Genomic DNA, 23,670 nt, shown 5'->3' on the forward strand with positions numbered 1-23,670 from the left:
GACATACTGTCCTCTCTGAAGTCTCACCATTTTCAAGTACAACAAGAGTTATCAATAACCATGATGACCGTGAAATGACCATCCTGTCCGTTCTCAGTTTCCTGGCAGCAAACCTCAACATCAAAAGCGACCTGTTTATCCTGGAAACTCCATCTAGGTATGTCACTACTGTAAATGTGAAGGCTCTTGTCTTGAGACACCTGAGATTGTAACAGCATTGTTTTGTGTGTGTGCTGCGGTAGGTGGAGAGAGTATGGAAAATATATCCCTGTAATTCAGGATAATTGTGGTTGGAGACACTGCTTTGTCACTGCAAGAACATCCTTTCAATAATGGTCAATAAATTTTTTCCCCCATTGTGCCATCGAATTATGATGCGTTGAGTGTTAAACCACACAAATACGAAAGTGTACTGTATTACTTACTCAATTAGGTGTTATCAGTCAGAGATGTCATTGTTCTTATATGTATATGCGTTTGAACTTTTGAAAAACTGTCCAAGGACTTGGCCCCCGTGGCAGCAAATTACTACAAGATGTACCACTGTCATAGGAACACAACTTGAGCCAAAAATATTTTGGCCAATGAAGAACTTCACACAATAGTTTTGAAGCTCTTTGTTCAGAGCCCAGAGTGCACTATAGTGACTCTTGAACGGAACCCTTCTGCTAGTATATTTTATTCTACCACATTTTCTCTAACTAAGAATGAAAAAGATGAGGGATGAAGAGCAAGGTGACCAAAATAATTAAGCTTTTTTTTTAGATTAAATTAATTCAGCTTTAGGGAAGAACACTACACCAAACAAAGTCTCTGAAATCTCAGGTTTTAAACTGCATTGGACACTGAGAGCACTCTGCTGACCTGTCTATCCAAACATTGTGGATAATGCCAGCAGGACCACCAACCCTCTGGTTATTGGACGACCCACTCTACCTCCTGAACCACTGTCACTCAGGAGAAACAAGAACATGTTGCTGGTCTTTTTTTTTATTACCATTTTTAAAGATGACCAAATGTTGGAGGGTAACACAAAAAAAGAGTAATTGTGATAGTTAACTACATGACTTGTGACTTGTTACGAGTGAGAACGGAGGCTCTCTGCCTTCCACCTGCCGTCTCACGGCACCAACCTTGCAACATCAGTGTAGTACCTGGCCGCTGCCCCGGTGTCCCAGCTCTCGTCTCTGCACACCGCAACAAAAACACACTCCGTTATCCACCACTCCATCTATTGATTTTTCGCCGGCTTCGTTGAAAACAAATGCATATGGGCGAGAGGAGCGTAACCAAAACAGCAGAAAAGCGAGCAGACTTGCATAGTTCCCCTTTAACTTACAAGACATAACATTCAGCACTTGACATTATACCCAAATACTGCAAAGAGATGGAGATGGATTTGGGTACAATACCCCAAAGAGTATACACCTAAAAAATTATGATGAATTATGATACAAAGTCAAGAGAAAAGTGAAAACATTGATGAAAAAGTGAAACAATTCTGTATGGCTTCTAGGACCTACAGTAATTACATTTTAGTGATTTGACCAGGTTGTTGTAAACTGTTGTGTTCACTACATTGTTAACTCATTGAATAACAGAGAAAAGTGTATGAAATAAAAGTCTGCCGCTGTCTGTCAGAGAGGCCTCACGTTAATAAAGTATTACTGGAAATTACTTCTAATCTCTTTAACCTCAATTGTGGAAACACCCTGTCCAGACAGGGCTGATAACTGCTGACCTAGGTGCATGAAACAGAGTGTGTCACCAAGAAAGGTGTCTGTTTCCTCCTCAGACTTATTGCCAATTATTAACTTTTGGACCACAAATTAGAATGAGGAAAACACCCTGTTTTTCCAGCACTTCCTTTTTATTTCAAACCCGGATGCTTATTTTGCTCAGTACAGTACAAATGCACTCACTTGAAATGGAAAACACCAGATTTTATGTTTTGTATGCATTGCAGTTACTTGTTAACTTATCTTGCTCTGCAAACGTCCTGCTTGCTTCAACTCAAGGACACAAAAATCTCAGTCCCTGTGATGAAAATGAGGTTTAATGATCTCTACAAATAATTTATTGTCATAAATTAACCTAATATCAGACTAATGTGCTGCACTATTCAACCTCATAAGTCACTAATGTTCTCTGCTTTTTTTTAAACCACAGACAACAGATTAAAAAACATGGTCCTCTGTTATTGGAAATTCTAGTTATTGAATATAAAAACACAAACAAAAATACTACATTTATGTAATATTTATTTTTAATGTCAAACAACAACATTAACATTTTAAGAATTAATTGTTGGCATTAATCAGTATAATCAGTTTATATTCAGTATAATCAGTTTTATGTACAATGGTAATATTTGAAAGTATGTAAATCTTCCTTCATTTTTCACAAGCCATAACATTGATCTCATTGATCTGGAATGAAAAAATACAATCCAATAACTTTGCAATATACATTTGATAAAAATGTTCAGATGTCCCAGCAGGTATTTCTGTGTTTTTCAGCAGTGAATAATTGAGTATAGTTGTAAAAACAAAACAAAACAAAAAAACTGTCGATTAGCAAGTGTAGTTTAATGGCCTATACAATAGCTACTTCCCATGCAAATGTTGCAGGTTTGGCATGTTAATTTGGACATTAAATATTTGTCACCATTAACCAAAAATGCATAACTTTAAACATATTTAACAATATATTTGTGGGTAAAATGTTATTTTATGTATTTATGTACAATAATTTCTCTTTTGCATTGATATGTGTGTCTGTAAATGTTCATTGCAGCTCTGAGAGAAGGGAGGTGCAGCTCTCATGTTTGTGCAGCTCGTCCACCACATCAATCAGCCTCATAACCTTCTCTGAGTGAAGCACCGACCCTGCGTTGTTTCTGAACTTCTTCCTCAGGCTCTCATCGGTCAGTGGGTTGCGCCAGTGACCGTAGAAGGTGTCACAGCGCCCGCTCAGAATGTCTCCTCCAACAAGTGTCACCTGGACCTTGCCATACATGCGGTTGAAATTGGCTGGGTTGTCATCAGGATGCTCCATGTGAACACGGCTCAGCAGAGCGAGCAGCTCAGGGCGGCTCATGGCAGCGGATGTGAAGGACTGTACCGTCACCTCGCCATCCAGGAGAGCGCTGCAGGCATTGAACTGGAAGGAGTGGCGCGCCTCATGCTCAGACTCAGGGAAAGGCCTGTTGATGTACTTTGATTTGGGGACTCTGAGCTGGATGTCCTGGATTTGAGCTGGGGAGACGGTGCCAGGGCCGAGTCCCACAATAAGCTTATGGACCGAGGCTGCGGCATCTGCCACCCAGTGCATCCCCAGATGGGCGGGGAAACGCTTAAAGCCCATGTCTTGCTCCTCAAGCAGGAACATATGGCTGTCATGACTGGGTGATTGTAAAGGCTGTGGCACATAGTCTTCATAAAAAGCACTGAAGCCGGCCACCCCTGCCACAGCATCCAGCACCAGGGGACTGGCCTCCAGGCCTCGGGAGGCCAGCAGAGCAGCCTCCAGCCCCAAACGTGAAGCATTGCCAATGTGGAGGGGTTTGGACTGAGTGGCAGCATTGGCCATGGGGGCTCCAGATAGAGAAGCAGCTATGGCCAAGGCGTGACTGCACTGGGAGTCATCCAAGGACAAGAGGCGAGCACAGGCAGCTGCACTTCCCATTGTCCCCACCACACTGGGAGGGTGAAACCTGGTGATGAGAGAGAAGAGAGCCTTTGGTTACTTGTTTTGGAGCAAATTAGTCTCGTGACTAAAGGAGCATTTTAAATTTTCCTGGCTTCAGCAGAAATCCTGTGTGTAAATATGTCCCAGCCTGAGTGACTACGTGACTCTCCTCTCCACAGACAGAGACAGTGTATTTCAGGGATGTTAAAGGAAGTTGAGTTTTAGTCATTTCAGTACTTGAAAAACAAGCAAATGCTGTGGTGGGTCATTTGACTGGGTGTAAACACTTGGCAAAAGGAGTCTAGTGTGATTCTCCTCCACATGGCTAATTGTGCTAACATTACCCACAGAGCCTCTGCTGTCCTCTCTGTAACACGCCTTTCACAGCTCATTGGCACCACTGACAGACTGCACATTACATTGCACCGGCTTTGTAAACCACACTGCAGAGATCAGCAGAGTCATACTGTATATGGATCTCTTGAGACTTTTGTAAAAAAAGAAAAAAAAATGTTTTAGCAAGGAACTGGCTTTATCCTTATTTCCACCTGCTGCTATTAGCCCATAAATTATAGTTGGCGTTACCAATAGGACTCTGGGGTTCTCACCTCTTGGGGATGTTGTGGGCCTCATTAGAGAACCTCATCAGTCGTCCCTGGATCTCGATGCCGACATTGAAAGCCAGCAGGAAGTCCAGGCCACTAGGTTTTCTATTAGCGGGCATCATGTCACTGAGCGCCAACACAGCAGGAAGAACTGCTCCTGAGGGGTGAGTGGCAGGGTGCCATGTATCATCAAAGTCCATGGAGTGAGTCTGAAACAAGAACATTTTCATCATCATCAAATGTTTGAACATAATAGTTTCTTGAAAACAGATTGAACATCAGATGATTACATTTCCAATACTGCACTTCTTGGTCAACACTCACTATAAGTGCCCCCTGTAGTCAGTGTGCTTTAACTGGAAAATCTTTTCATTTGCCATAACATATTAACCATCAAAGGAACATGCAGACTGGAGGCATCAGCTTTACATCCTCATGACTTCTTTAGAAGTGGTGGCCAAACTATGTTTGCAGACATAATGATGGAAACCAATATGAAAAGGTCAATTTTCATCAACCCCTACTGTGGCAGGCTGTCCAGATTGTGCTACATCTAGTTGAGTATAAGATAGCCATGGTTCGGTTGAGGTAATGATATTAGTGCATCTGAAATTGTCTGGTGTACTGCAGACAATGGTGACACATCGGTTCCACCTATTCACACTCACCGCCACTCCATTGACAAAAGCTGCCAGTGTCGGGGAGAGCCTGGTGCCCCTACGTCCATAAACAGAGCTGATGTCATCGGGTGCGTACATGTGCTGAGGGGAAAAGACAGAGACAGGTAAACACAGGGAGTCGTCACAGGGACATTTTTAATACAATATTTTCCAGTCATCACAAAGACAAGCACAAATTACATGAACTTTACTTTAAATAGCTCAGGCACATCACTCTTCAGGTAATGGAGACTGAATAAGTTTCTTTGTAAGTCCTAAACCAATCAGGGAAATGTGTGGAAAAAATGTCAAAAGCCATAAAAACCTGTCTGTTCCCAAGTTATATGAGTGCAATGTTATAATAATAACAGTGTTTGCTTTCCTTCATCTCGTCTGTCCACACATAGCATTCAAAGTAAGGCATTTGCTTTCATCCTTCTCATTGCCACAGATCTGATAAAAATGTTAGTCTGTCCCTTCTTTTTAATCTCTCCGTCCTGTGCCTCACCTGACAGTGCTGCAGGGCCAGTTCAAACACCTCTGTTGTGCTGCCAATCAGACCAACCCCAATGCTGTCCAGCACCATCCTTTTGCTGCGGTGGAGGACGGTGGGGGACAAATGCTGAGGCTTTATTTCACTGATGAACTTCCCAAAGCTGGCTGTGACTGTGTCCTCAGGGGCTGGACTCTTCAGAACTGCAGAGGGGAAAGGAGCAAGGGACATGGTGATCAAATAAGAGAAAAGAGATGAGGGATACAAGTGTACATGTTTATGTCGAATCAAGTGGAAGTAATGGAAAAAAAGGAAAGCTGAGTTTACCTTCCACTGCTGACTTATGCAGTCCTCTGGCAGCCCACATTGGTCTAATGGTTTTCTGCCGGACAAACAGGAAATATATTTACAGACCCACATTTACTGCACTAATACAACATTGTTTTGCATCTTATATCTATAACAGGCTGTGGACATGTGCAGTGATTTGAAGCCATTTCTTTGTCAAACTCATTACTAAAAAAATTCCTCTTTTGAAAGAGCTGCTGTGCCGAAGAGGCGGTGCTGTAACAGGTGAGATATGCTCCACATTTTGCCAATAAGGTGCAACACCCACACAGTGACAGCTTTGTTTTATAAGTTTTATATTAAATCCTAAAACTACCCTCAAGGTTGCTCCACAAAAATCAGCTTTACATAAACTTGATTTATGCTTCTTCTTTTTTTCAAATCACAAAATATCACATCTCTATTAATATAATGAATCCTTACCTGTAGTGTGGAGATCATAGCTTCAGTCAGTTGTTTCTCTCACGTTGCTCTTATTTCTTCTTTCCCCACTGGTGCAGTAGTTTTGCAGTCAACAAGTTGTTGAAGATGCTGATGCTTTTCATACTGAGAGGGCACCTGCCTTATATAAGCCAGGACACACAATGACCCCTGATACCAGCCAGGGAGGAACAGGGAAGGGCTAGCATATCCTTAACAAAACATTATCAGATTTAAACAAGGAATTTCCAGAGTAGACCTCATCATTGTCGTCATCATAAACAGCACCACTAACTTCGAGGAGGGGGAAGGAGGAGTGTAACTTCATTGTCTATGATGAGAGGCAGTGATGTCACCTTCCAGGTAGCAGGTTATAGGATAGTGTAGGGGAATTTTCATGAACTCCTCCTACACATAAGGAAGCCTTATTTATGACAAACCTTCTTCGTTGCTTCAGAACAACTCAACAGCTCACTTGTCTGAGCATCTTTTTCAGGTAAGACACAATTTTCAAATGTCTTTTTCTGCCTAGCACAAAAAAAACTTAACTACATGTTGCCTATGAAATGCTATATAAAGAAATTGATGATCATGATGTGCTCTTCTAATAGGCTTAATATCTACCCACAGCCATATTATTACAATTTGATGTTGTTATTTATAACATTTGTAAATGTCAGCTAAGAAGAAGTTTATTTCCAGAATAACTTCCTAAAATTAAAAACAGTACCTTAGCCTTTGGGGTAAACATCGGTGAGTTAGTTAAGGATAAGTAGTTTACTTATGTGGACACCTGCTTTCCAGTCCTTAGGACAGGGAAGGTAAATACAGCTATTCTTCTGTCATGTTGCACCGTGGGTGGGTCTGGGACTCTGAGGCCTCTGAGAGAAAAAAGAGAAAAAACTCTGAAAGAGGAGAATGCCCCATCTTAATTTTAACTTAAAAAATCAATTATCATATAAATTAATGTCATTACAATATATTTATATTTCCTACATGTGTTACTATTTGCTTTTAATCCTGTTTTTTGTGTTTGTACAGTTTGACTAATAGAACGTTTGTATTTGAGTATTTTCCACTCAGACACTCACAACAGTAACTTTACTCACTATGCTTATAATTTGGATGAAGAATTGCCTCATATTTTGCAAAATATTTTTAGATAATCCCACTTTGACAAGAATAACACAGTATTCTCACTTTCTGACTCACTTGTACTGTACTGTACTGTAAGTTTTGTGTTAATGCTGAGTGCAGCATCTACATTCATTGAAACGTTTCCTGTGTCACACCTTTCACTGTTCCCGTACAGTTTGACATTATGGCAACACTAGATGGGTTTCCAGCAAGTTTTTATGGTGAACCAGGAGTTTTGGGCATTTTATCCAATGGGATCAGTGCATTCCTGGTACTTCTGCAGAACTTCAATGCAGCACATACTGGCATTGCACCAAAAGGAGTGGAAAACATACTGGCAGGTAAAATTGTTGGATAACTCTGTTTAGACAATATAGTCGACGGCCATGTAAAATTGTGACTAAATTCAGTTTCATGGTTTTCCAGGTGTCCATCTCATTGTAATTGGTGGCATTTGCCAACTGGTGGCTGGACTGCTTTCCTTCAGAAAATACGATCATCTGAGTGGCACTGCCTTCATTGGCTATGCTGCCCTTTGGAGCAGTTTTGGAGCAACTAGAATCTACTTTGGTGCCCTAATAACTCCCACTACTCTATCAGATAAAATGATGAGTACTTTTTCCCCATCCAATATCACGATGACCACCACAGATATCCCTTTGTACAATGTATTTCTGGCCCTAAACGAGTCCGATAAAACTACTATTACAGTACCTCTAGTAGATCAAATGACAAACAACATGTCCTTGTCCACTAATGTGACAAACAACACATGTCTGAATTCCACTTCAGACGCTTGCAATATATTTCTGACGCTAAATGAGTCAGCGATTGCTGGTCTGGTCCCCTACATCCTTCTGTCATTCCTCCTAGCCTTCTGCTCGGCCACAGTCAACTACATCATGCCTTTTGTTTTTGGGGCCATCACAGCCACCCTGATTTTTGAAGCAGTAGCTGTAGTGGCGAGCTCCTGGGCTCTTGTGGTCTCCGGAGTTCTGGAGTTGCTCATTCTCCTTTTTGCCATCTATGGTTCGGCTGCATTGCTTGTCAAAGGTCTGACTCAGCGATGGGTCCTCAAAGGCTTTGGCACCCCTCTCTTTAATGTTCTCCTGCTTGGGACCACCAACTCAGGAAGTGCCCAGAGCATTGGCCAAGAGAAGAAGAAAAACACAAAATATGCAGAGCCCATGGCCTTGGGTTTCTTCTGTGACACTGTTGCCCCCTTTGTCTTTGCTTTCTACAGCTTTGGGTACATGGACTCCTTTGGCTTAGGAGTTACATGGGTCTCCATCATCTCAGTCACCCAGCTGTTCTCAAGCTACTACGCCTATCTGCGCCAAGATTGTTACCATACAACAAAGTTTGGTCTACATGCTACATATTGGCTTATCAAGGCTTGGGATGAGTTTGTGCTATCTGTACTGATTGTTGGGGAGAATACAGTGGTCTCAGGGAGGGCAGCAATGGTGGGGGACTGGTTCTTTGTGGCAGCAGCCTTGGTGCTCTGTGTGGGAGGCCTGAACATGGACGTCTTGGAACTGATCCACAACTTGCTCTTTGTCCTGCTCACAGTATCAACAATACCCCAGATCCCAATCCAAGGTTACTACATCTTCTTTGGTGTAGCTTGCTCCCTGTTCACAGCAGCCTCCTTGTATGGTACCTTCTCACGCCTCATCAACACAATAGCAGAGAAGTCTCTCATCCCTGTAGGCCCACAGCCCATCTCCACTGACCAACTACAGAAAGCTTTCACGTGTGGCAAGTCTAGAGCAGAAGACCAGGAGGTGCTTCAGGTTTCAGATGCCCTGTTTTACCTCTCCAATGGGGTTGCAGCTCTCTCAGCCCTCCATACACGTGTGTCGAGCACAAATCCTTCCTTCCTCAATCTGACTGTCCCTTGGGTCCTAATCTCTGGAGCCATCATCCAGATCTATGTCAGCCGGCTGCAAGTCACTGGAGGTGGACGCTTTGGATCTGTCATCTCGTCCTTCTATGTAGCAGTGTGGGCAACCTGGACCTGGTTTAGGTTTGCTGGTATGTTGGTTCAAACATCTGATTGTAGAGCTACACAATAATTGAATTACACAAAATTCTAAGCACAGCTTGTGGTTTTGTTGTTTTTCAGGTGACCTGCTACAATTTCCCAGTGAGGCATTCAATGGCTTTACAGCAGGAGCGATTGCTTTCCTGGTCATTAATGCTTTCCTCATGCTGATAGGTATGATTACCCATGTTTGTTCTTTGAAAAGATTTGTTATTGTGCTTATGATTTTGAATCATCACTAGTTGAGACAGTAATGTAATTCCTTCCATTGTTTCTATCAGCTGCCCACAGGAACCTGGTTTTGTTGTTTCTCACAACAATCATGGAGGCTGTTCTGGTCTGTTTCCTGCTGTCCACCCTGCAGCGACTGCCATACCAACTAGAAAGTTAGTACAGCCTAATTCTACACATATTCATAGGTTTTTTTTTTTTTTTTAAATGTAGATACGGTTAAAAACTTTATCAATCTTTTCCACAGTGGCTGTGCTTGCTCTTTTTTCAATCATTTGTATATATGGAGCCCTGGCATCTCTGGTCAACTGCATCTTCTCACAGAGACTACTACCTATGGGCCCTCCCTTAATAAAGGTATCTATCAAAAGACTCATGTTGTATTACCCACTGATAGCAGTTTTCATCCTGTTCACCCATTATGAATGTGTTCCTTCCACTGTGGCCTGCCGTAGGAGACAGTGAAACAGGACACCTCTGAAAAGTCACCCTGTCCAGTGGCAAATTCACGACACACCAGCGGTCTCCTGAAGATCGCTGGCCTTCTGGAGGAAGGTGGAGTCTGTGGTATTCCCACAGACACTGTCTACGCCCTGGCTGCTTCCTGCAAGAACCCTCAAGCTATAGAAAAGATCTACAACATTAAAGTGAGAATAAACAATGAGGCATTATGGGATATGTCATTAATTCCAGATTCCACTGTGTAATCAGTAATCAATCTGTTGTCTTTGATCTGCCTCAGGACAGACCAGCAGAGAAGCCCATCTGTATCTGCATCTCTAGTGTGGACCAGCTGGTAGCAGCCAAGCCTCCCTTCAGTCCTCTGCTCTGGGAGTTTATGAGGAATGTGTATCCTGGAGGAATCAGCTGCATTGTCAGCAAAGGCGACTGGCTGTTGAGGCTAGGTACACTTGGCAGCTTCAGTTAAACATATGACTGACTTTAACTCCAATAAATGACAGTTACCAGCATTTAACTTTAAACTTACAACCTTTTTGTGTGTAGGAGTGGGGCCAGCTTATGACCGTGTTGGTACCAGGGACAGCATCATGATCCGTGTCCCTGACCACACTGTGACCTGCCATCTATGTGACATCACTGGACCCCTCGCCATCACCTCAGCCAATCCCAGTGGAGAGGTAGACAGCACCCACCACAGCATGGTCATCAAGTAAGCGTCTCTTTACAGGACTAAACTGTACTCAAGTCCTTATACTGTAGGGGAATTATTTGACCTATATATGTGAGCATCTCATGCACATTTACATAGTTATCCCCTTTTCAACATTTTTGTCTTTTGCAGTCGACTTGGACACAAGCTCCAAGGAGTTCTGTGTGATGGAAACTCGAATGAACTTGTTGCTTCTACTATTGTCAACTGCCTCAAGATTGACGAAGGTAGGTTTTACGAAGGAAAAATACCTCCAATACATTTGTTCTTTTTGTCTGTTGGTTTCTCATCCAAACCTGTCTAACTCTTTCCTCAGGGACAATCACCATTGTGAGGGAAGGCTGCGTCCCGGCAGTAAAGGTTCGACAGATTTTTGACAGAGTGAAAAGCACAATGGTGTGATCATCAACTTCACATCTCTACAAGATCTATTTCGAGCTGCTCCTCCATCCATCCATCCATCTATCCATCCATCCATCCATCCCTTAAGCAATTTAGGAAAAATACGAGAAAGTCTGATATAAGCTTAAGAAGAATAGAATATGAAGAAAAATAGAAAAGAGCTGCTTATACATGTTTAATTAAACATCAATGTGTCGCTCACAATTTACTTTCTTGGGAAGAAATTCCTTTTAAGAATCTCAGCTCACATAGTGTGGCTTGCCACTGTTTTAACACTGTGAAGCACTTTGTGGTTTTTACCTGCGAAAGGTGCTATACAAATAAAGTTTCTTCTTCTTTCTTCTTCTTAATAAAGATGTGGTCTGTCTGTATAAGTTTGGCAAGAAAAATAAAAACTCTGAGATTAGTTTCCAAAATGTCAAAAATGTTTTTGTGAAATTGTTGTTACATGATGTTCGGTGTGATAACTGTGTAAATATGTATTTATTATACTGTATGTTCCTCATTCCACAATTAATTTTCAGGAAAAGAAAACTGTATGTTCTTGTACTTAATAATTCTGTGAAAATAAATAAAATTTGATTGATATGCCGAAGATTTGTGTCCTAATAGCAGCATAATAATATTATAAGCAATTTAGGTTTTTAATAAATAGATGTTTCGTTTCAATTATGTTGAAAATTTTATGTTAGAGTGCTAACATTTGTTACAGTAATAAACACAAAAACACAGTAGGCTGTTGGCTATGTCAGTGCAAACATAACTGATTTGATTGTTATGAATGAAAAGCAAATCAATCGCCAAAGTAATTACAATAAATGATACAGGAACATGAAAGTTGAATCTAAAACAGCAGAAGAAAAGTAAGGGGACTGCCAACATGAAAAAGGATCGATCCTTTAAGAATCATGAAAATGTGTTGCTAGTCCCACAGATCTCAATCTGCTGGCAGGAGTGGATGAAAAGTATATATGACCAACCTGATGAAAGCTGATTTAACATTCACATCACTGGTTTGACTAGATTCATATGCAATGTCATTGTGCTCATTGGGGTGGTTTTCTATTACTGACTGCAACTTTATTTATTGTCTCGTAAACCAGGGTGCTACAATGCTTAAAGACAAAGAAGTCTGTGATTTAATTTTTTTTAGACAAGCATCTTCATTTTCAGGCCTTTTCTGGAAAGTTTATTTTTGCAATATAGTGTTGTTGCAGGTTAAATTATATTCCAAGTGTCATGATGAGTGATTTGCAAAAAAAAAAAAAAAAAACGAACAAAAAAAAACAAAACACAAATGAGTTGTGACATTAAACAAAACACAGGCAAACAGCTCTGCTCAAATCTGATTGGGAACGTCATTCTTCCAAGAAGAAAGTCTTTTTCCTGATCCATCACATTTAAAGAATGGTAGAGTGGAAAATGACACTACTATAACACATAATAAGGAAATATCCCTTTAAAATAAATCTAGCCTTTAAATATGATCAAAGCTCTTGTTGACATATGAGTAGATAATTTTCTTTATGTCGCTTTATCTGAAAGACTTGGTTGTCTGTAACAGTAAGGAAATATCCTTGTAATTACCTCAAGAGGGTCAGTGGGTCAATTGCCGTGTCACCTTGAAAGTATGTCAACCATAAACTAACGTATCTTTGGGATTTCCTTATTTAGATGATAAAAGTAACAGAGTAGCTGTTCCTTCTTAGTGACTCATTATCATAAATTAGGATAAATTACTCTGAAAGGTAGCCTACATTATAAACATTTACGATTTGTGGGGCAATTTTTCTGCCACTGACCGGAAGGAATGATGCTGCAGGCACATCATAATGTTAAAGCTGTTGATAACAGGATGCTTTGTGATGTTCTGGGGAAGGTGAAACAGATCTCAGCTCACATACTGTGGCTTAATAAAGATAATGGTCTGTCTGTAAGTTTGGCAAGAAGTATAAAAACTATGCGATTAGTTTCCAAAATATCAAAAATGTTTTTGTGAAATTGTTATGACATGTTTAGATCTTTCTGTACACCAATGTATACAGCTCACCTCTGGTGTAGCTATAAGAAAAGCAGTATGCGGCGGCTCATAGTGGCCTACAATGATGGACTGAGGTTGTTGCTTCAGGTGCCCAGGTGGCACAGTGCTAGCCAACTCTTTGTTAATTTAAATGTACCCAATTGTGAAGCACTTCTAAGAAATTTTATGTATCGTTTTATGTGCCGTCTGGATGACTCAGGGAACAGCATTATTGGGGCTTTGACAAGCCCTGATTGGAGCTGCTATAGGTATTCCTCCAGGCTTAGAAAACACTGGTGGGATAGCCTGCTTATGAATTATGTGGAGAGTTGATTCTCTGTGTCTGTCTTTTTCTCTCTCTCCTTCTTAACTCTGTTTTTATCATGTCTGTTGTTGTTGATATGGACGGCTTGTTGTGTCTGCAATAAAGATTAATAATAATAATAATAATAATAATAATAATAATAATAATAATAATAATAATGATGATGTTCTGTGTGATAATTGTGTAAATATGTATTTATTATACTGTATGTTCCTCATTCCACACTTAATTTTCAGGAAAAGAAAACTGTATATTCTTGTACTTAATAATTCTGTGAAAATAAATAAAATTTGACTGATCTGCATAAGATTTGTGAAGTGTTACCGATTTGTGTCCTAAAAGCAGCATAATAATATTATAAGCAATGTAGGTTTTTAATAAATAGATGTTTCGAGATAATTTCAATTATCTTTAAATATCAAGATATAAGACAGGAGGCAGAAAAAGAGTCCAATATTAAAGATACCATTCATCCATATATTCTCATGTTAAGATGCTAACATTTGTTACAGTAATAAACACAAAAACACAGTAGGCTGTTGGCTATGTCAGTGCAAACATAAATCAAAAGTTAGATTTTTGACTTGATTGTTATGAATGAAAAGTAAATCAATCGCCAAAGTAATCACAATAAATGCTACATGAACATGAATGTTGAATCTAAAACAACAGAAGAAAAGTATAGGAGACTGCCAACATGAAAAAGGATTGATCCTTTAAGAATCATGAAAATGTGTTGCTAGTCCCACAGATATTTCACTGAAAACCTCAATCTGCTGGCAGGAGTGGATGAAAAGTAAGATCCTCAGAATCATCAGAATTGACCAAAGATACCAAATTTGAGATCAATTCAACCAACATGTCTGTGTGGACCAACTGACAGATCCTTATCCCCTAACAAAGGTGCACTGTTTTCACAATGTTTGTAAGGATATATGACCAACCTGATGAAAGCTAATTTAACATTCACATCACTGGTTTGACTAGATTCATATGCAATGTCATTGTGCTCATTGGGGTAGTTTTCTATTACTGACTGCAACTTTATTTATTGTCTCGTAAACCAGGGTGCTGTAATGCTTAAAGACAAAGAAGTGATTTTAATTTTTTTTTAGACAAGCAGCTTCATTTTTAGGCCTTTTCTGGAAAGTTTATTTTTGCAATATAGTGTTGTTGCAGGTTAAATTACATGTCAGGTTTCATTTGCAAAAAAAAAAAGAAGGCAAAAGGCCACCCAATGTCCACAAATACTTTTTGATCATGGTAAAACTTGCACAAATCTGAGTTGTGACATTAAAAAAACACAGGCGAACCCGGCTCTGCTCAAATCTGATTGAGAACGTCATTCTTCCAAGGAGAAAGATTTTTTTTCCTGATACATCACATTTAAAGAATGGTAGAGAGAGATAAGGAAATATCCCTTTGAAATAAATCTAGCCTTTAAACATGATCCAAGCTCTTGTTGACATTGGAGTAGATCATTTTCTTTATGTCGCTTTATCTGAAAGACTTGGTTGTCTGTAACAGTAAGGAAATATCCTTGTAATTACCTCAAGAGGGTCAGTGGGTCAATTGCCGTGTCACCTTGAAAGTATGTCAACCATAAACTAACGTATCTTTGGGATTTCCTTATTTAGATGATAAATGTTTCCTTAAACTCATGATGTTGCTTTAACTGAAATACTTGGTTGTCTGTAACAGTAAGGAAATATCCTTGTAATTACCTTGCATTGATTTCAGTGGGTCATTTGCCTTGTATGTTATATGTCAACCATAATACATCTTTGGGATTTCCCTATTGAGATGATAAATGTTTCCTTAAAGTAACAGAGAAGCTGCTGTTCCTTCTTAGTGACTCATTATCATGAGGATAAATTACTCTGAAAGGTACAATGTAACATTTACGATTTGTGGGGCAATTTTTCTGCCACTTCCTGAAGGAATGATGCTGCAGGTACATCATAATAAAGCTGGTGAAAACAGGATTCTGGGGAAGGTGAAACAGATCAGTGCACAGTCTAAAAATGTAAGAGCTATTTACACATGCAATGCAAATGCTTGCACATTAATATCAAAACACAGTCCGAAAAAAATCACTGGTCTGAGAGTTTACTGTCTGAGGTCCTGGGTGTGGATGTCGCTCTGCTGAACGTGTTGTTGCTCACAGTGGGTAACAGTGTCTGAAGAACACACACTGCTGCACCCTTTGGTGCAGACAGCCTGTTTATTCATTGACTCCCAATGAAGGAAATAACACGTTTCTGGAAATCAAAGCCCTGCCCTTCACCTCCATAGTTCTTTTCAGTCTGGTTTCTGGTAAAGGTCGATTTATTTGTTGAGGATTAACCATCACTCTGTTCATTAATAATGAGGAAGTGTTTTCCAGAGCACTTGCCTTACCGACATAAAATCAGGAAAGAACAGTATTTAATTAAGGCATCATTTGCTGTTTCAATTTGTTGTTGATTACCACCTATCACAGGACAAAGGTTTGCTAGGTTCAGGGCGCAGCAGCAGAGCCAGAATGAAGGAACTGACTGCCGTATCTCATGTACTTGGGACTCAAGTCAAGTAGCCTACTCCCTTTAACCTCAATTGTTTATCCATCCATTTAGCCATCTGTATTTGTATGTTCTGCATGTTTATTATTTGTATATTTATTTTGCTACTGTACTAATGTCTGTTATCTGTGTCGTTGTTTTCTATTATTGTTCTTTCATCTGTAAGGTGACCTTGGGTGCTTTGAAAGGCGCCAACAAATAAAATGTATTATTATTATTATTATTATATTTATTATGCCCTCTTTTCGCTTTAAGACTTGACAGTGTCATTTGTATTGTGAGACAGCTGTCGTATGTTTTATCTCTCTGGGTTTTTAAGAGGTATTTTAGCGTTTCGATTGAATTCTCTTTCATAACTGTCTCTGGCCTTTGTCTACAAAGAACCTCGCACTAATGTGTGACATGTGTTTAAATCAGAATAAACTTTATCAGGGATTTTCACAAGGTTGATTTTCTCAAGTCAGGTCATTATTTTATCTTATCTTATTATTTTAGCTAATCATTTCAGATAATATACTGTAGGCCTATACATTATGTTAGTGAAAGAAGCTTGACACGCTGAAGTACCAACAATAAACTCATTTTCTTTAAAGCAGAAGTAAGTGGTCCGGTCGTTTTCGCTAATGCTGCGTTCCAGGCAGGCTTTTGAAATCGTAAATTACAGCTTCAAGTCACAACTTACGACTTTGTAGCGTTTCAGGCAACCCACTCGTGTTTTTCCGACCTGTTTTACCGGTGAAAGTCACTATAACGGCCACTCGTAACTTCCGACCGGTGAACTCGTACCAGATCGAACTGGTACCACTTCACGGTCGGAAAAATACGAGTTTCCTTGAACGCACCATAACAGTCCTCGTCCCTACGTCGCCACATTCACGGCATTCCTTGGCTGCACACACAGCCCTGCATGCCGTTCTCTCTCCTCATTGGATAAAAACTGTAGGATACGATAAATGTTTTCTCTTCGGCTCAGAGCAGAGCAGAGGGACTGAGAGACCCGTGTTTCAGACCAAACACTCTATGTAAGTGATTGCTGTCGGAAGATATAACTATTTAAGACTTAAATTAACACAAATATATCACTTACTTCTGCTTTAACAATAAATTATGATAAATAATACTGAAATAGAACGAGTTAATATAAATGCATTTTTAGGAGTTATTATAGATGGGAAACTAATCTGGAAACTACATATAAATCATATAAAGAACAAAATATCAAAATCTATTGCAATATTAAATAAAACAAAATACATCCTCAACAAATACTCACTACATTTATTGTACCGAACATTTGTTGAGCCATACATTACTTATTGCATAGAGGTCTGGGGGAATACGTATAAAAAAATTATAAAACCAATTTTCATATTACAAAAGGGAGCAATAAGGATAATCAAAAGGGCTGATTATCGAGACTCAACAAACACATTTTTCATAAACCCACAGACCTTAAAATTCAATGATCTTGTGGACTATAAAACTGCTCAAATTATGTATAAAGTAAATAATAATATGCTTCCTGATGGTGTCCAGAGGATGTTTCAGACCCGAACCAGTAGATATGAACTAAGAGGGACTTATGTGTATACAAAAGCAAAAGTACGAACAAATGTGAAACAAAGATGTATATCAATTAAAGGAGGCAATCAATGGAATAATCTAGAATTAGAAATCAAACTGTGTAACACACTTAAAGCAGAAGTAAGTGATATATTTGTGTTAATATAAGTCTTAAATAGTTATATCTTCCGACAGCAATCACTTACATAGAGTGTTTGGTCTGAAACACGGGTCTGTCAGTCCCTCTGCTCTGCTCTGAGCAGAAGAGAAAACATTTATCGTATCCTACAGTTTTTATCCAATGAGGAGAGAGAACGGCATGCAGGGCTGTGCAGCCAAGGGACGCCGTGAATGTGGCGAAGTAGGGACGAGGACTGTTATGGTGCGTTCAAGGAAACTCGTATTTTTCTGACCGTGGAGTGGTACCAGTTCGATCTGGTACGAGTTCACCGGTCGGAAGTTACGAGTGGCCGTTATAGTGACTTTCACCGGTAAAACAGGTCGGAAAAACACGAGTGGGTTGCCTGGAACGCTACAAAGTCGTAAGTTGTGACTTGAAGCTGTAATTTACGATTTCAAAAGCCTGCCTGGAACGCAGCATTAGCGAAAACGACCGGACCACTTACTTCTGCTTTAACAGATTCAAAAACGTATTTAAAAATAATATTATTAATGAATAAAACTGAATTATAAATACCAGTGTGCTCATACTCATAAACTGCTGTATGTAGAATATGCAGGTTCTTTGTTCTGTCAAAATTTTTTAAATGAGTGAACGGAAAATGTGTGTGTGTGTGTGTGGGGGGGGGGGGGTGCTGTACTTGCAACAGTATGATGAATAGCCCACTTGGTCAACTGATATTTTACATTTACAATTGTCTTTTTTATTCTTTATATATTTAAAAATGTTCTTTGTGAGACAGTTTGATAACCATGTAAATATGGTGATACATGTACCAATGCTGAATTTCCCTTTTGTTAAATAATAAGTAATAAGGGTATCTATCTATCTATCTATCTATCTATCTATCTATCTATCTATCTATCTATCTATCTATCTATCTATCTATCTATCTATCTATCTATCTATCAGTCTGTCTGTCTCCTTTTGCATTTCAGACAGTATATTCTGTTGTGTGTGTATATATATACAGTATATATAGTTATATATATATATATTCATATGTTTTTGATGATGTGTTTTACTTTGTTCAGACATGTTTTCATGTGTATATGTAATTGTAATTACATTTTACAAGTAATTTTTACGTAATTATCAATTTTACAGTAATTTTATTACGTATGAAAGTATGCAGTCAGTTGATGAAATTTAAAATACAACATTTTCAAAAATAATACAGAAGTTCAGGCAATATACATAAAAATCAGCACGTATATATAAATATATATATAAATGTACAGTACAAAACACAAATTACATTTACGTAAATAGTCATATTACATTTGATAGTGCAATCGTTTGTGTGCTTTAAATTTTTATGCTTGAAATTTCACACATATGTATGAGAGGGTCATGTAAAAACTGGTTGGTGACATGTCTCTTTGATTAAGCATTACAGTAATATTTTTTGTGTAGCAAGCTACGCTCTGCATTGATCCTACTATCCATTTCTGAGGTCTGGGCTTTGTTCAGGTGAAACTGTGGATGGTGTTGTGCTGTCAGTTCCTCTTCCCGACTCTATTGTGTCTTCTTCTCTTGAACTTAGGTCCTGTGTATCTGGTAGAGTCAGATCATACTCAAAAGCTGGATTGGTCTGTCCCTGTCTGTGTCGCCTCTGAACCTCCTCAAAGATCTGAAGAACCTTACAGACAGAGACACAGATGCAGACAGCATTAGTGAGAACATACAATACACTCTGTACTCTGTATGAACACAACAAAATGGTTATATTACCTGGGATTTAGGAATGAGACCAACTCTGAAGAAACCTATGTGTCCCGTTTCAATTTTAGTACAGTCGACCACAGTAGATGCAATGTTCTCTGGGGAGGGGCCATCACACAGGACACCTTCCACCTAACCCAGCAAAATACATTAATACCTTACTGTAAAAAATAAAATCCGTGCCTCTTGGATTTAATAAAAGTAAATTACAGTAATATCATTACCTTGTCTCCCAGTTTGGCATAAACTTGGTTGTGGTGAGTTGTGTCTGCCTCGCCTGTAGGGTTGGCTGAGGTTACTGCGATGGGCCCCACCTGCAGAATCAAGAGTTATTTGTATTCACTAAAGGCTCTGCTGACAGGTTTCTTCCACAGGCCTTCAGTGTTTGTTATGCACTTACCAGATTAATGAGGTGGGTGGCCACAGCACAGTCTGGGTTTCTGATAGCTATGCTTTGAGGAGTCCCTATGTGTTTGGCAGCATCTCCTAAACCAAAAATGTCCATCCATGGACCTGTGTAAGACAAGAGACCAATATCATTCTGGAAAAACATGCAACATAGGGCACACACATCCTTATGCAATAAATGTCGACTAACGCACACCTACCTCTGGGTATAACCATGCTTATGGAGGAGGGCCATGCAGCCTCCATGAAGTCCAGCAGCAGGGGGCTCAGCAGGTGTCGCACAGGCTCCAGCTGCTTGATTGAGGAGATCCACATGGACATGGGTCTGTCCTGCGCCTGTTTCTTCACCCTGAAGTCAAACACAACAATTAGAGGGAAATGAAAGTAAATCAACAAATGAATGCAGATCAGGACATGGTCTTAACCTTCCTCTTGTGTTAGGGTCGGCACCGCCCCGTTTTTTAGGTTTTTAATGCATAAAAGTACCACATAAATTTGTTTATTGCATCAAGGCTTTTTGACTTTGTCAGGAAACTATTTACACCCATTATTTAAACTACAGTAAATAAAACAAACAAAAATCCTAAAATGCTCTGGTTAAAATGATGACATTTGTGTTGTTAGGGTCGGTTTTGACTCAGTTATAACACTAAAAACAATAATTAGAGTTAAAACTGAAATCATAAGTACAAAACCAACCTTTTCATGGATAAGGAAGCCTGACAACTTAACCAAGAGATGAGAAACAAATGGGATGATAAATAATTGTTTTACAGCTGATTTAAGACTTGGGTCAAAACCAACCCAAACACAAGGGATGGTAGCAGAAATCTAACACAAGATAGTTTAAAAAAACTGACTTGTAAGCTTTAACAACAGCATCAGGCCTGTTGCAAGCTGCCACCAGGACATAGACAGTGTCAGTAGGCATTCCACATATGCCGCCGTTTTTCATGATTTCTGCAGAAAAGAAGAGAAGAAAAATATCTCATATCAAGTACATAATCAAATATATATTTTAGAAATCTGCATTTTTGTCTTTTATATCTCACCTGCAATCTGCTGGACAGATGTGGCCTTACGGGCTGGTACATGTGGACAGACATTTACGCCTCCCCCAACACCACTCAGCTTGATTAGAGGATTCCCAAAGGGGATCTGCGGGGACTGGAAGGTGCTGTTGAACATTTGGCCGAGGAAACAATAAAAGCTGACGAGGCCGAAGATGATGGTGACTCCTATGTCATAACCAAAAGGCAGAGCACCCACTGCATCCAGCAGGAAGCTAATGAGGATGAGCTGGAAGGTGAAGGTGTAGGCAAACCAGGTGAGATTGAGAAACAGTGCTGCAGCTGTCACTAAAACATTAAACAGCATGAAGCTAATGATGCCGACAGCCACACTGAAGCCTCTGGTGTCACCGTACAGGCCACCGTACCGTGTCAGTCCCCAGATTGTCCACATCATGCCATAGACGATGAAAACTGTACTCTCGAAGGTTTTACCCCGAGAAAAAGCAACTGAGCCACAGAGCAGCTGAAGCACCCCGCCAGCCACCACCACCCAGGGCAGCACCAGAACAGAAAGAGGATTTCTGTCACCAATTGTGGCTGTGACGGCAAAAGCAGCCAATACGTTGCAGGCGTGGCCTAACACCTCAGCATCTGCGTATTTGGAGTAGCCCAGGTGAGGTGTGTGCAGCTCTTTATCATGTGCTCGGATGGTAATTTGCTGCGTCCTGGAGAATAAAACCTTGAAATAGCCCTGGCCTGTGGGAATCTTGGTGCTGGAGACCATGTTGAAAGTGGTAACTAAAAGCATGAGGGCAGAGACTATGAATATAGCTGCCTGGACACCCTGAGTGCCTGCTTGGAAGAAGCCTCGAGGCTGGGCTGCAATGGCAATACAATAGGCCACAAAGAATAACTGGTAGAGTAACTCCACCAAGCTCTTCTGAAAACTGAACAGAGCCAAGATGAAGAAAAGCACAGAGAAGACGACAGGGAAGGGAACTGGGGAGAAAGGCTGGATTGAGTAGAGCGATAAGAGAGCACTGTAGCCTTCTGCAAATCTCAACACAGCAGTGAAGCCACAAAAAGTGGCGGCTAATGTGTCCAGTGCTCTGTAAAAGAGGACACACATGCCGAGCTGGTAGACTCCAGCCGTCCACAGCCAGGGCACGTGACCGATGGAGAGCTGAGGGACCACACCTAACAGAGGACAGGCCAACACAGAGGCAGACAGCAGGTTCATCACCAAAGCCACTGACACCGCGTCACTACAGCCCTGGTCCTGCTCTGTTTTCAGCTCAGCTTTTCTCTTCAGGCCTGTTCCTGGAGGTTCCACTTTACCGTGAGTGATAATGGACAGCAGACGCCCAAATCCAAAGTAAACACCAACCAGGCAGACCAGGAGGTAGTTAGCAGCTGTTGCAGACTGACCGAACCCTGCAGCCACAAGACCAGCAATTTGATGGGCACTTGCTAAGCTAATAGCAATAGCTATGACCGCCAGAACAGCTTTCTTTACTATGAGGGCAACGCTGCCGATGATGAACAGAGCTAAAGTGAACGCTGCCAGACCTGGGATCAGAGAGGACCTCAGGTCTGTTGGCCGTACCACTCCCTGTCCCACCAGGATGTACACCAGACCTGAACCACACCACAGGGCAGAGACAGTCAGACACACAGAGGAAAACAGCTGGGCGTGGGACAGACTGCGCCGGACACCTGCAAGACAGAAAGGGACAGAGGAGAGAGACCAGGGAGAGATTTACCACTTTCACTCATGAAAACAAAACAGGCTTAGGCACAAATGAATTAAATGTGTGATTGCAGTTTTCAAAACCAACCTGCATAAGCTAAGAGAGCTGCAATGATGAGGAGCAGAACCCCCAGTGCAGTGTGGGGGATAAAGTCTTTTCCAGGAGAGCTGGCATAGTCGTTCACCAAAAGCAGAAGTGAACCTGTAGAATTCACACAGGCAACAACCTTTTTTTTTAAATTATTTTTTAGATTATATTAAAATCAAAAGTAACTTGTCATGTTTTTAATTTTATGTATTTTTTAATCAATCAGATAATTATTTTTTAAAGTAATTTACACATCTAAAAGTATGGCTGGATGTAAAATCTCCCTATTAAATAAAGTTGTCACTTAACCATTTTATATAAGTAGCCCACTGATAAGAAAAGAGTTAGTTTCTGGCTGCTGTTGGAATGTTTTTACGGTTTTAGGGTTTAAATAATAAAGACTTTTGATAGCTACCAACATAAACACCAACAAAAACTAGGATATTTAGCATATTCATATTGAAATTCCTTGCGACATAACATAGCTAACAGCAGAGTAGATATATGTCTGTTTGAATATAATGCTTAACACTGGTAACAGAATAATAAGAGTAACTTTACCGCCAGAGATGCCCAGGATGCCCACGGACACATGCAGGGAGCCGAGCTGAGCCATAGCAGGAGTGGTGTCCCTGGAAACAGGCGGCTGCGCTTTATACGTATGCACGTGACGTCATTACGCAGCGGGAGTAACCTGAGCAGAGAGACTGCGCCTCTCTGGGAAATAACACGGATCCGTCATTGCAAGAAGGGAGAAAATCGGCTTTTCCTATTGTGTTCCCGCATGGATCATCATACATACATCATGGGCAAGGTTATAATGTTAGCTAATG

At 40.3% G+C, this 23,670-nt stretch overlaps 3 protein-coding genes across 3 annotated transcripts; 1 reads left to right on the plus strand and 2 right to left on the minus strand.

Moving 5' to 3' along the window:
• Positions 1–2,351: 2,351 nt before the first annotated feature.
• Positions 2,352–6,319, minus strand: LOC310992157 (cis-aconitate decarboxylase-like). The gene is made up of 6 exons (XM_083980166.1): positions 6,219–6,319; positions 5,775–5,829; positions 5,463–5,650; positions 4,964–5,056; positions 4,299–4,504; positions 2,352–3,715 (listed from the first exon to the last, which is right to left on the minus strand). The coding sequence occupies exons 1-6, from the start codon at positions 6,234–6,236 to the stop codon at positions 2,788–2,790; spliced, it is 1,488 nt and encodes a 495-aa protein (XP_083836292.1). The 5' UTR covers positions 6,237–6,319; the 3' UTR covers positions 2,352–2,787.
• A 320-nt stretch (positions 6,320–6,639) lies between these two features.
• LOC310992344 (uncharacterized protein) lies at positions 6,640–11,562 on the plus strand. Its single transcript, XM_083980363.1, has 11 exons — positions 6,640–6,711; positions 7,528–7,693; positions 7,779–9,389; positions 9,481–9,573; positions 9,681–9,785; positions 9,878–9,987; positions 10,086–10,277; positions 10,373–10,535; positions 10,636–10,801; positions 10,934–11,028; positions 11,118–11,562. Exons 2-11 carry the CDS (start codon positions 7,537–7,539, stop codon positions 11,201–11,203), a joined length of 2,778 nt encoding a protein of 925 aa, XP_083836489.1. The 5' UTR covers positions 6,640–6,711; positions 7,528–7,536; the 3' UTR covers positions 11,204–11,562.
• A 7,454-nt stretch (positions 11,563–19,016) lies between these two features.
• Positions 19,017–23,453, minus strand: LOC310992448 (uncharacterized protein; the record flags this gene model as incomplete). The annotated part of the gene is made up of 9 exons (XM_083980503.1): positions 19,017–19,495; positions 19,588–19,710; positions 19,803–19,892; positions 19,979–20,091; positions 20,187–20,335; positions 20,847–20,946; positions 21,039–22,715; positions 22,838–22,951; positions 23,399–23,453. The coding sequence occupies 9 exons, from the start codon at positions 23,451–23,453 to the stop codon at positions 19,295–19,297; spliced, it is 2,622 nt and encodes an 873-aa protein (XP_083836629.1). The 3' UTR covers positions 19,017–19,294.
• Positions 23,454–23,670: the final 217 nt, after the last annotated feature.

Source organism: Trachurus trachurus, assembly GCF_905171665.1.
Source record: "Trachurus trachurus genome assembly, chromosome: 10".
NCBI classification, from domain to species: Eukaryota; Metazoa; Chordata; class Actinopteri; order Carangiformes; family Carangidae; genus Trachurus; species Trachurus trachurus.

Bases quoted from the DNA above. Each gene is read 5' to 3' on its own strand.
- LOC310992157 (XM_083980166.1), bottom strand. The intron at 5,651-5,774 runs GTAAACTCAGCT...TCCCCTCTGCAG, and splicing joins GCATAAGTCAGCAGTGGAAG to TTCTGAAGAGTCCAGCCCCT. The intron at 5,057-5,462 runs GTGAGGCACAGG...TTTTCCCCTCAG, and splicing joins TGGCCCTGCAGCACTGTCAG to CACATGTACGCACCCGATGA.
- LOC310992344 (XM_083980363.1), top strand. From the start codon at position 7,537: ATGGCAACACTAGATGGGTTTCCAGCAAGTTTTTATGGTGAACCAGGA. The intron at 9,988-10,085 runs GTATCTATCAAA...GGCCTGCCGTAG, and splicing joins TGGGCCCTCCCTTAATAAAG to GAGACAGTGAAACAGGACAC. The intron at 10,802-10,933 runs GTAAGCGTCTCT...TGTCTTTTGCAG, and splicing joins CACCACAGCATGGTCATCAA to TCGACTTGGACACAAGCTCC.